This window comes from Chiloscyllium plagiosum, chromosome 6 (genome assembly GCF_004010195.1).
Source record: "Chiloscyllium plagiosum isolate BGI_BamShark_2017 chromosome 6, ASM401019v2, whole genome shotgun sequence".
NCBI lineage: Eukaryota > Metazoa > Chordata > Chondrichthyes > Orectolobiformes > Hemiscylliidae > Chiloscyllium > Chiloscyllium plagiosum.
This window is the reverse complement of record NC_057715.1, coordinates 77,208,252-77,221,231: the sequence shown is the minus strand read 5'-3', so window position 1 is coordinate 77,221,231 and position 12,980 is coordinate 77,208,252. Positions and strand designations below refer to the sequence as shown.

General features: G+C 40.2%; 1 protein-coding gene across 3 annotated transcripts; it reads left to right on the top strand.

Annotated features, from left to right (window-relative positions):
* The first annotated feature begins 3,236 nt into the window (after window positions 1–3,236).
* On the top strand, window positions 3,237–11,060 carry eef1akmt1 (EEF1A lysine methyltransferase 1). 3 transcript variants are annotated; one of them, XM_043691918.1, is made up of 5 exons: window positions 3,237–3,314; window positions 4,422–4,579; window positions 6,518–6,600; window positions 6,738–7,018; window positions 10,722–11,060. In XM_043691918.1, the coding sequence occupies exons 2-5, from the start codon at window positions 4,439–4,441 to the stop codon at window positions 10,868–10,870; spliced, it is 654 nt and encodes a 217-aa protein (XP_043547853.1). In that variant the 5' UTR covers window positions 3,237–3,314; window positions 4,422–4,438; the 3' UTR covers window positions 10,871–11,060. The 3 variants fall into 3 exon arrangements, with proteins under 3 accessions (XP_043547853.1, XP_043547854.1, XP_043547851.1); XM_043691919.1 differs by having other exon boundaries at window positions 3,303–3,329; XM_043691916.1 differs by lacking the exon at window positions 3,237–3,314 and adding an exon at window positions 3,338–3,825.
* Window positions 11,061–12,980: the final 1,920 nt, after the last annotated feature.

Sequence of the window (12,980 nt, the reverse complement as noted above, 5' to 3'; positions counted from 1 at the left end):
ATAAATCTGAAGTGCAAAGGTACTTGGAATTCCTAGTCCAGGTTACTCAGGTAAACTTGCAGGTTGAGTCAGTAGTTAGGAATGTAAATACAATATTGCATTCATCTCGGGAGGACTAGCATATAAAAGCAGGGATATATTTCTGAGGCTTTTTAAAGCTAAATGTGGTCTGACCACATTTAGAGTATTGTGAGCAGTTTTGGGCCCTATACCTCAGGATGGTATTGGGCCTGGAATGGGTCTAGAGGAGGTTTACGAGAATAATCCTAAGAATGCAAGGCTTAGTATATGAGGAGCTGCAAATGTGTTGCTGGAAAAGCGCAGCAGGTCAGGCAGCATCCAGGGAACAGGAGAATCGACGTTTCGGGCATAAGCCCTTCTTCAGGAATGAGGAAAGTTTGTCCAGCAGTCAACCACAAGGGATGAACTCGGATTTCACCAGTTTCCTCATTCCCCCTCCCCCCACCTTGTCTCAGTCTAATCCATCGAATTCAGCACCGCCTTCCTAACCTGAGATCTTCTTCCCGACCTCTCCGCCCCAACCCCAGTCTGACCTATCACCTTCACCTTGCCCTCTTTCCACCTATCACATTTCCGACGCCCCTCCCCCAAGTCACTCCTCCCTACCTTTTATCTTAGCCTGCTGGACAAACTTTCCTCATTCCTGAAGAAGGGCTTATGCCCGAAACGTCGATTCTCCTGTTCCCTGGATGCTGCCTGACCTGCTGTGCTTTTCCAGCAACACATTTTCAGCTCTGATCTCCAGCATCTGCAGACCTCACTTTCTCCTTAGTATATGAGGAGTCAGAGTGTGCTGCTGGAAAAGCAGAGCCGGTCAGGCAGCACCTGAGGAACAGGAGAGTCGACATTTCAGGCGTAAGCCTTTTATCAGGAATGAGGCTTGTGGGCCAAGGGGGCTGAGAGATAAATAGGATGAGGGTGGGGCTGGGGGAAGGTAGCTGGGAATGCGATAGATGAAGGTGGAGGTGAAAGTGATAGGTCGGAGAGGAGGGTGGAGCAGATAGGTGAGAAGGAAGATGGATAGGTAGGACTGTTTAAGAGGGGGATGCTGAGTTGGGAGGTTGGGACTGGGGTAAGGTGCTGGGAGGGAAATAGGGAAACTAGTAAAATCCATGTGGTTGAAGTATCCCAACGCGGAAGGAGATGTTTTTTCCTCCAGGTGTCGGGTGGTTAGGGTTTGGCAATGTGGGAGGCCCAGGACCTGCATTCCTTGGCGGAGTGGGAGAGGGCATTAGTGTTCAGCCAGAGGGCATTGGGGTTGGTTGCATGGGTGTCCCAGAGATGTTCTCTGAAACGATCTGCAAGTGGCGTCCTGTCTTCCCAGTGTAGAGGAGACCACATCGGGTGCAACAGATGCAGTAGATGACGTGTGGAAGTACAGGTAAACTTTTGTCAGATGTAGAAGGATCCTTTGGGGTCTTGGATGGAGGTAAGGGGGGAGGTGTGGGCACAGGGCCTGCACTTCCTGCGATGGCAGGGGAAGGTGCCAGGAGGGGTGGGTGGTTAGTGGGATGTGCAGACCTGACAAGGGAATCACAGAGTGAATGGTCTCTCCAAAACACAGATAAGGGTGGGGCAGGAAATCTATCTCTGGGAATAGGGTCTGTTTTTAGGTGGTGGAAATGGCGGAGGATGATGCGGAGGCTGGTGGAGTGGAAGATGAGGACCAGTGGGGTTCTGTCCTTTTTGCAATTGGAGGGGATAGGGTACAAGCGTGGAGGTGTGTGAAATGGAGGAGATACGCAGGAGGGCATCGTCAACCACGTGGGAGGGGAAATTGTGGTCTTTGATGAGGGAGGCCATCTGCTATGGAGTTTAGAAGGATGTGGGGGGAAACTGATTGAAACTTAGAAGACTGAATGGTCTGGACAGACTGGATGTTGGGAAGATGTTTCTGTTGGCAGGAAAGACGAGGACCTGAGGGTGTAGCCTCAGAGTAAAGGGAAGACCATTTAGAACGGAGATAAAGAGAAATCTGTTCAGTCAGGGAGTGGTGAATCTGTGGAGTTCGTTGCCACTGAAGACTGTAGAGGCCAGGTCATTGAGTATATTTAAAACAGGGATCGATAAGTTCTTGACTGCCAAAATGATCAAAGGTTATGGGGAGAAAGCAGGAAAATGGGTTTGAAAAATCGATCAGCCATGATTGAGCAGACTCAATGGGCTGAATGGCCTAATTTCTGTTCCTATGTTTTATAATCATTTTGATGAATTTAGCTATATAAGTATGTATGTTGCAAGATAGCAGCAGGGTAGAGGACTCCACCTGTTCTCTTATTCTTGGTGCTTTTCTTCTTCTTTTCTCATGGCCTGTGACGACAGTTATCGGCCTGGCACAGCAGCACCCAGGAGTGACATGCTGACCTCTCGTCCTGGTATATTGTCCTCCCAGTGTGGTGTATCACTGGCATGGTCGGGTGTGGACTGGACGTTAGCTGCTATCATCGTCTGTTGTTCTGAATTTTTATTTCTGTAATGCTAGACGTTTTATTTATCTATTGTCTAAGATTTTGTAACTAAAGAAGCTGTGCACACATAGTTTTGTACCTAAGTCGGAACTGTAATTAGCCAAGTATAAACTTTTCACTATACTCAGAGTATGTGATAATCAAGCCTATTCGTTTCTAAGAGTAAGCAGGTTTCCCTACAACAAAAAGTTATCTGATTCGGTGGCTCCAAGACTGTGTCCGTTAGATGGAAATTGAAATGTAAGAACAGTGCAATTTAATTTAAAATTATTTGTGTTGTAAGCACTGTGGTTATGAAGGCCATGGGTTTGTGCCCAACATTATTGCGATGGCTGTATTCAGAAGTATTGTGACAGGCGGGGGGTGGAATTATACGCAGTTGTCGTGTGCTCGCTATTCTTGTATATCGACGGAAATAACGAAAACCCGCAAATATTGAAATCCGAAACAGAAGAATAAACTATACCTCTCCTGAGAGAAAAAAATCAACGTTTCATTGGAAGCAAACCATTCTTTTCAGATTTTGCATGGATATAATTTAACTAAAATGAATCGGGCTGCGATTGGTTGGGAATATCTGTGAAGAATTAAATACTTCACACCAGTGAAAGAATCCAGTTAAAGTTGTAATCCTTCCAGCGTTGCTAACTGGTAAAGACCGAATGCAAACCAAATCCAAACCAGTGCATTAGAAACAGAACCCTCATTAGAAACGTAACAGTATTTATTAAAACTAATCTTTAAAAACCTTCAGATGATTTTTGTTCCCACCCTAAACCTACATATTCACTTCCTTTTCCGCTAGGTCAGAGGGGAAAGGTTGGTGTGAGTATAACAGCGGTCTGTATTTGGGGTTTAATCATCGATTAAATAAACGGGCTAAGTCCCTCACTATTATTGTGGGGTATAATGAGAGAATGATGGAGATACCGAGCAGCCTTGGTTCAGAGGGAAAGATGTTTCATGTTGAGGATCTTTAGGAGAATGGATGAAGTTTGAGAGGATGAGGCTCAAAGCATTTTCAAAAACTTCTTACAAAACTTCCTCTCGTCTTCCAGTTCTGACAAAGGTCACCGCAGTGAAGATTGCTGTTTTTATTTTCTGCACAATTGCTGCCTGGTCTGTACCATTTCTCCACATTTTCTGCTCTCATTAAACAGAAGGAAGCCCCGAACATCCAGAGAAAAGGGGCTTTGCACCAGGAGCTTGGTTTGTCCAGCTGATCTTACGCAGCGATTTAATGCACGTGTGAATATCGGCCGCTAAAAAATACAAGCAAAATAATACGGATGATTGAAATCCAAATCTTGGCAAGATCGGTGTTGAGAGAAATTAAGTAATGTCTCGAGGCGAATATGACTTGTTCAGAATTGAAAGAAGTTAGAAAGGTTATAGGATTAATGAAGTTGAAAGGAGGCGGAGAGGAAAAAAGACAAAGCCTGGGAAAAGGTAGAGAGTGAAAGAGGTTAAATGAAAAGATGTCGGAATAAAAGGCAAAATGACCGGAAACAGTCGTGATTAAGCAAAGCATTTGTCTGGACCGTGTGTCACTAACAGAATAATGGTTAGATAGCTCTGTCTGAAAACAAAACTGTGGGGGAAAAAAACTAGATTTAGACCAGCTCAAGGCAAAAAGAAAATCAAAATTGGCAACAGAGTTCAAGGTGTATTTCTGCTGCTGTGATCTAGTGAAGTTCAGTGCAAGCTTGGGGCAGTTCTCTTCGTGACTAAATACTTTACAGTGTTCTGAGCTCAATACTTGCACTCAATATTTTCAGACCACATTCTGTTCCCCAGAAGGAGAGGGACAAAACTTCAGCAAAGAGAACTGTTATTAAAGTCAGCTAATTTTGGAACTAGGAAGGAACGTTTCGTATTTGCGTTAAAATGTATTATTTGATGCATGCTATACACCCTTTTGATTTGTTCCAGGATAATTTGCCATCAGAATGAACGACAGTGATGACGATGACGATATTCGGTTGTCAGCTCATGCTTTGGCTGCCCTGCAGGAGTTCCAACTGGACCAGCAGAAGAAGGAATATGCAGGGCTCAATAATTATTTTACTGAGTCTGTAGAAGAAGACTGGGTAAAATATTGATGACTTTTACCTTTAATTGTCTATTCCCGAAATATAGTTGTAATAATATATTGGTAACATTTTCAGCACATGTACACTTCAGTAGTGTAGGTGGACTATTATTTCAGTATAAATGACAGGCTGATGATTAGCAAAAATCACAAAATGGATTTAGGTTGTACTAATTATTGCTTCAACTGTCATAGGATGACTGTTGCAGATGTCTTTTAGAGATGGATGAGACATAAATGTTGGGGCAGATCAAAGTGAACATTACACAGAGCATTTGCATGAATAGATTTGATGGATAAAACTTCATACACTTTGGTAGATAAAGTTGATATATCTTAAAAATTTCCCAGGACTGATCTATTTTAATCAATACAAAGATTACTTTTTAAAAAAAACTTTTATCGAAGCCAGAATATCCTATCACAGTCAGAAGAACTCTCCAATTTCCAGTAAGTGTTTATTTTTCAATGATTTTTAAAAAAAATTCACTCACTGATGTGGACATTATTAAATGGGCCAGGATTTATTGTTAATCCCCAGTTGCCCTTCAAAAGAAATGGTAGTGAGTTGCCTTTCTGAACCATTGCAGTTAATTTGCTGTATGTCTCTTAATGATGTGTATTTTACTAGCTCTGTAAAATTTAAAAACATTATTGTTTACTCAGACGAAAAACGCTTGAAGGAGCTTGAAGTGCATTCTAAAGAATCCAACTTCTTCATTTGTAACATGCAGCATGGGCTGTTCATTTGAATATTCTCTCAATAGCTTAGTCCATTCATATGAAAGCATTTTTTAATCAATTATTTTTGAGTATATCTGTACAAGGAGAACATACGGCATGCTTTATTTTTATATTTACTTTCAAGTGTCTTTGTTGTTTAAATGTAAACGCTGGTGCTAGGAGGTCAGGGATCACTGCTTTGCTAATGAAATTGAAGAGGTGCTTTCTATCTAGCATTCATTTTCAGTAATTGCTGTAGTGCAATTGCTTCTTGGAATTCGTAATAATTCTGCTTTAGTTTCACTCCACAAGCAGTACTATGTTTAAATGTGTAAATATCGTACAGAATCCTAAAAAGAGTAACATCCATAACGTTGATTTTCTTTGCTTATCAACATTTAAATTATTAACTGAAGAAATTCTTGTAGCACAGTTTCAGATTTATTCTGTTACAAAACATGTTGAATAAGCTAAAATATGGTTTCAGTTCTAGGAAGAACATTTTAGAAAGAATGTAGAAGAAGGTTTACTACAATTGTACCGTGATGAGGAAATTCATTTATGTAGAAAAAATTAGAGAAGTTAGAATTAATATACTTAAAGAAAATAAGGTTAAGGAGAGACTTACAAAGTTGTTAAAGGCAAAATACTGCCAGTGCAAACACTGAGAATGCTAAAGAAACTCAGTGTGTCTGGCAGCATCTGTGGAGAGAGGAACATTTTGAGTCTGGTATGACTCTTCAGCATATTAGCACAAAAAAGAAAAATGTGCAGTGCAGGAAATGGGATTGACAACTCTTTTGAAAAACCAAAACAGACACAATTGAATGTGTAGCATATTCTGAGATGTGAGTGATTATTATTCTCTCTGAATAATGCCTTTGATGTTGAAAGAAATGCCCCAACTTTTTGAGCATCTGATATCCCAAGTTTTGCATATTCTTTTGACCATTTACTTTTGAATACATGCTTCGTCAATTTTCTTTTTTAACTTGATAAGTTTTAGAAAATTTTATGTTCATTTTAGATATGCTTTCAAACAATATGTCTAGGTAATACATCCAACTTGATTATAATTTGAATATAATTATGGACTATTGCAACATTTGCATAAAATTATAGTTTAGAATCTTGATTTTTGACTGCTAAATAAAACTGCTGACCAGTAATGTTGCTAAACTAATTTCTAAAAGTATTTTTAATATTTTAATAGCAATTAAGCCAGTTTTGGTACAATGATGAAACTGCTCTACAGCTAGCCCAGGAAGCGATTGAAGCATCAGGAAATAATGGCAGGTATGTGTGTTGTTTTAACTAGACAACATCTTAATGTTTCTCCGGGACATTATTTTAATCAAGAAGTGAATCAGTGCCCTTCCAAATTGAGACAAGCATTGCAATATTGTTTTTTATTCACGTAATTTCTTTTTCAGAATAGCTTGCATCAGTACCCCAAGTATATATCAGAAACTGAAGCAGCTTTGGAACGGAGAATTCTCTGCTATTCTTTTGGAGTATGACAGACGATTTTCAGTTTATGGAAATGAGTTTGTTTTCTATGACTACAACTACCCTATGAATTTACATGAAGATCTCCAACCTCATAGTTTTGACATAGTGATTGTTGATCCACCATACCTTTCAGAAGAGTGTCTCAGCAAAATAACACTAACAGTCAAATATTTAACAAAAGGGAAGATTCTTCTTTGTACTGGTATGTGGACGTTTTTCAGTTTATTGTGTTCATGGAAAAGCATTCACCCCCCTTCTTAGCAGTTAAGGGTAGTTGAAAATTTGATATAGAATTAATGCAAAAATGAATGTATTGATTGCCCTCTATTAGTGGATCTAGAGACATGATTCTTTGACAACCATTACTTGAAATACATGGAAAAGGTTGGGTAATTTAGGAATAGCTAACATAGATTGCTGAAGAGGAAATCTTATTTGACTAATTTGCAGGAATTTTTTGAAGAGACAACAGAAGGGGTTAATGAGGATAATTTTGTTGATGTGGTGTACACAGACTTTCAAAAAGCATTTGATATAGTGCCACACACAGACATGTGAGAAAAGTTCTGGCACATGGAATAAAATAGGAGCATGTACACAAAGTTGATGTCTAACAGAGAATAGTGGTCAATGGCTATTTTACAGGCTGGAGGAAATCTGTAGTAAAGTTATCAAGGAGTTGGTATTGAGACTTTTGCTTTTCTTGATATGTATTAACAATCTGGATCTTGGTGTGCAGGGGGCAGTATCAAAGTTTGCAGATGACACAATGTGATTTGGACAGGTTGAGTCTTTGGACAAATACATGGCAGATGAAATATAGTGTAGATAAATGTGAGGTTATTGACTTTGGTGGCAAAAATAGTTGGATTAGCTGAATGGCGATACATAGGGAAAGGCAGAGGTGCAATGAGACCTGGGTGCCCTTGTAAACCATTCACTAAAAGTAAGCAAAAAGGTGCAGTAGGTGATGAAGAAGACATTTTGGCCTTAATAGCAAGAGTGTTTGAGTACAGGATGTCATACCTGCAATGGTACAGGGCTTTGGTAAGATTATACCTGGAGTATTGTGTGACGTTTTGGTCGTCTTGTCTCAGGAAGGATGTTCTGGCTATGAAGAGTGCAGTGAAAGTTTACCAGACTGATTCCTGTTATGGCAGGACTGATGTATGAAGAAATTAGTTTACGGTTATGTTCACGAATGTTCAGAAGAATAAGGGGTGATCGTATAGAAACCTATAAAATTCTGGCAGGGCAAATGCAGGAAGGATATTTCTGATGACTGAGGAGGTCAGAACCAAGGGTGACAGTCTAATGATTTGGGGGAAGGCCTTTTAGGACTGAGATGAGGAGAAATGTCTTCACCCAGAGAGTGGTAAAGCCTGGGGAATTCTCTGCCACAGAAAGTTATTGAGGTCCAAAGAATAGAATGCTTTCAAGAAGAAGTTAGATATAGTTCTTAAGGCTAAAGGGATTAAATAGTTTTTTTGCAAGGCTTGTGAAGGTTTGTAGCTCAGGTTGAGGTTTAGGGTGTAGCTCGCTGAGCTGTAGGTTTGATATCCAGATGTTTCATTACCTGGCTAGGTAACATCATCAGTGGCGACCTCCAAGTGAAGCGAAGCTGTTGTCTCCTGCTTTCTATTTATATGTTTGTCCTGGATGGGGTTCCTGGGATTTGTGGTGATGTAATTTCCTGTTTGTTTTCTGAGGGGTTGATAGATGGTATCTAGATCTATGCGTTTGTTTATGGCATTGTGGTTGGAGTGTCAGGCCTCTAGGATAGATGTGTTGTCCCAGTCGAAATGGTGGTATGGGAAAGAGTATGGGAAGAAAGCAGGAACTGAATTGGATGATCAATCATGATCACATTGACTGCAGAGAAGATGCAAAGGGCCAGTTGCCTTTCTTCCACTCCTTTCTTCCACTCCTTTCTTCCACTCCTTTCTTCCACTCCTTTCTTCCACGCTTCTACAAGACTAAATTTGTGGAAGAATTGTAAACTGAGCGGAGGAGTGTAGAAGTCCAAAGAATATAGTTAAATTGCAGTGGACAGTTAGGTGGCAGATGAGAATTAAAGTGATGCATTTTTGATGGAAGAACATGGGTAGACAACATAAAATAGGGGGAGGTACTATTTTTATGGGATTGCAGGAGCAGGCTGATGTGGGTGTATATATGCACTAATCATTGAAGGTTGCAAGGCAAGTCCAGCATCATGGACTTCATGTTCATAGAGTACAAGAACAAGAGGTAATAGTGAATTTAGATACTTGTTAGACCTCAGCTAGAGTTTTGTATAGAGTCTGGGTGCCACACTGAAGGAAGAATGGACTTGCACTGTAGAGAGTGCAGAAGAGATGCTTCCAGAGATGAGAAACTTCAGTTTTGGGTAAACATTGGAGAAATTCAAATTGTTCTCCTTGGAATGAAGAAGGCTCAAAGGAGATTTGATAGAAGTTCTGAAAATCATGTCAGATCTGCATAGAGTAGACAGAGAGAAACGATTCTGATCACAAAAGGGCAATAGATTTTAAAATAATTGGCAAAAGTAGCAATTTTCACAAGTGGTTCAAATCTGGAACACACTGCTTGGAAATGTGGTGGAGCCAAATTCAAATGTGACATTCAAGAGGGCATTTTGTTTCTATTTAAATAATCACCTATTGTGCATGAAGTGAATGGCACTGGGCCACAGTGTTCTTTTGGGAAAGCCAATTCAGACACGATTGGTCAAATTACCTCCATTTGTGCTGTATTGACTCTGTGATTTGGGATCAGATTCGCAGTAAGACAACAAATTGACATGCAAGTCCTGTTGATTACTACAGTAAAACCTTGTGCTAGAAATGGTGAGATTACTCCACTGTAACTGGCAGCATTCTTTGGAGATGCACAAGCACAGAATAAGAAAGAAATCCTGAAAACCACAATAGAAGTAACTATAGTCCTTGAGAAGATCAGCACTAACTTCAGAGGCAGTCTGTTAAACCTGTTTTTACTCTCTTCCATCGAAAGATGTCACTTTTGTAATGGATTATAGCCTTCCATTCCACAAGCTGAACTATCGAAGGTATGCCACAAATCAGAAACCAATTAACCCACCACTCTCCCATTCTAAGTGTTTGGTTATATTTGAACCTAGGTCCCCAGGATGTTACCTGGATCTCTGGATTAATATTTTAGCAATAATATTATTAAGGCTGTTGCCTCCAATTTTTTTTAAAAGCTTGTTGCCATGTTTAGATGTTTTCTAATCAACCTGCTCAGGGATGCTGTTACACACTTCTATAACAGGTGGAACTTGAACCCATGTCTCCTTATCCAGAGCTAGGGACTCCACCACTGTGCCCAAATGCCTTTAAATATTTGCAGCAGGATTCAAACCTGTGACCTTCTGATAGCACCTGAACTCATGCCAGAGGTCTGCACTCATTAGAGAGAAGTGACTGCTGAAGACAGTTACCACACCTCATGTGAGGTTGGGAAGATAAGGCCATCCTAGTGACCTCAGCTGGTACAGGAATTGAACCTGAGTTGTTGGTGTCACACTGCATTGCAAGCCAGCCATCAGCCAACTGAGCTAACTGACACCCAATAAATTTCATTGGAAGGCAGCATTAAATATGCATAATTTTACAAATTTTAGATATTTTCTAGTCAGCCTGTTCAGGTGAGGTGGTAATGCAGAGAGTTTTGTTATGTTAGTAGCTCTGTCTTAGATAAGGGTTCTCATTCCTAATTGCGATCTATTAACCTTTGGTAGAAAAATATATATTTCAGGATGTTAGGTGAGGGCACTATTGTTGCCTAAGCAGTTAGTTTATCAAAATTTTTTTTAGCTAGGCTTAGGATGGCCACTTGAGTGAGTTATTTATTTATAATATGTTTGACTTTCTCTTTTTCAGGTGCAGTCATGGAAGACTTAGCAGCAAAGTTGCTTTCTGTGAAAATGTGCAAATTTCTCCCAAAACACAATCGGAATTTAGCAAATGAATTCCGTTGTTACACCAATTATGAATCCAAATTAGATTTGGATTCTCTGTTAAATATTTAAAAAGGAACGGTTATTAATTATGTATCATTTATATTAATTGGAAAGATTTTGATTAATAAGAATTGTCACTGAAGTTATGTTCAAAATATCAATGCATCGCAGGGACTTGTGACAATGTATTGCCTACTAAGCTATTTCACTAGCCAGAGTTGTGATGCCATTAGCAATTTATACTACAAATTCATACATATTTTCAGTTTTTGTTCAGTTTGTATCAAGAAAAATAGATGCAGTCTTCAGATGCTCTGTTTGTTATTTTGGTTCTCTTGGGGCTGGAGGTGGGAGAATGTAGTTCTTCCACATAGAACAAGAGGTACTATCATTTTGAGTCACTGAAGGTCTTTACAATACCTGTATCAGAATATGATTTGCATGGAATGATGGTGACCATGACAACTGGTGAAAATGAAATTCATTTAATCAATCTGACATTCAAAGTTAGCCCAGTAATGGTGACCAGTAATGCAGCTATTGGATTGTCATAAAAACCAATCTGGCTCAATAGTAATGTTTCGGGAAGGAAATTGCCCACTTGGCCTACGTGTAACTCCATACATTGTGGTTAATTGTGAAGTAGTAAACTGCTACAGATAGGGGTGGCATGGTGGTTCAGTGGTTAGCACTGTTACCTCACAGTGCCAGGAATCCAGGTTCGATTCCCACTTTGGGCAACTGTCTGCTGGAAGTTTGCACATTCTCCCCATGTCTGTGTGGGTTTCCTCTGAGTGCTTCGGTTTCCTCTCACAATCCAAATATGTGCAAGTCAGGTGAATTAGTCATGCTGAATTGCCCATAGCGTTAGGTGCATTCTTAAGGTGGAATGGGTCTGGGTGAGTTCCTCTTTGGTGGTTGGTGTGGACTTGTTGGGCTAAATAGCTTATTTCCATACTTATAGGGAATCTAATCTAAAGTCTAAACGAAATAGAATTGGAGAGATGACCTGGCACTGACATATTGTACTAGTCAGACTAGTTCTCATTGATTTTTGGGGCTTATGCCAACATTGGGAAAATTTAATCTACAGACTAGTCAAGTGATATGGAATCACACCGTACAGCAAATTTCCTGACATCTCCATCACCACCCTGGGGTATGTTCTGTCTTAGTGCAGGACAGATCCAGCAGAGGGGAGGCACAATTTAAATGACTGAGGAGAGAGTTGTACTGTAGATGCCTCAGCATTGATACTGGATCCCATGAAATATCATAGTCTGAAGCAGTGATCACTTCTATCCAAGACTAAATTTACCAGGAAGACTGGTTGGGGGTAAGAACCAGCAGGCTCTTTCGTCATTATTCCCCTCACACTTGTTGAAGATCCAACCTGGCAGATACTGCATGCCCTTCTGGACTCTACTGGCTTGGTTGGTCACTAGTAATGCCACCAAGCTGATCTTAGTGTAAGGCTCAGCAAGACCTCACTTAGAGTATGTTGTCTTCCCTTGCTACCCTCAGTGCTTCTAAGTGATGTTCAAAATTGTCAGCTGAGGGCTTTGGTACAAGTGAGGAGGAGATTTCCTGCCCATATTTAAGCTGAAGACACTAGATCCTGCAAAGACAATGAAAAATATTAAAGTACTATAAAACATCTAACCACTCCTGTAAGCAAATTGCTCAGTAAAACTACAACCCTGGAGTCTACCTGACAATGTGGGAAATTTCTATAACGTTTCCTGCCCACAAACTGTGAAACAAATCCAATCTAGTCAAATACCTCCCAATAGGTCTACTTCTGATCATCAGTAATGTATTGTCAACTGTTCTGTCAAGTGGCGCTTAAAGGCAAATAACCAACTCACCAAAGTACTGTTTGGATCAAGGCAGAGAATGTAGTAAAATTCAAACATCAACAAAAAAGCAGAACTCATGAAATAGTTGAGTGAGACTGCACATGATATCAAGCCAACATTAGATAGAGTGTATGAAAATCTACTAATCACCACCACTCTCTACTTCTCATCACTTAGCTAAATTTGTAAAGAAATTTGTAAAGTAGAGTAGAAACTGTTGCGAAACCGGCTGGTGTGTGTGTTCAGGCTTCTGTACCTTCTCCCCAATGGTAGAGGTGTAGAAAAACATTGCCAGGGTGGGAGGGATCTTTGAGATTGCT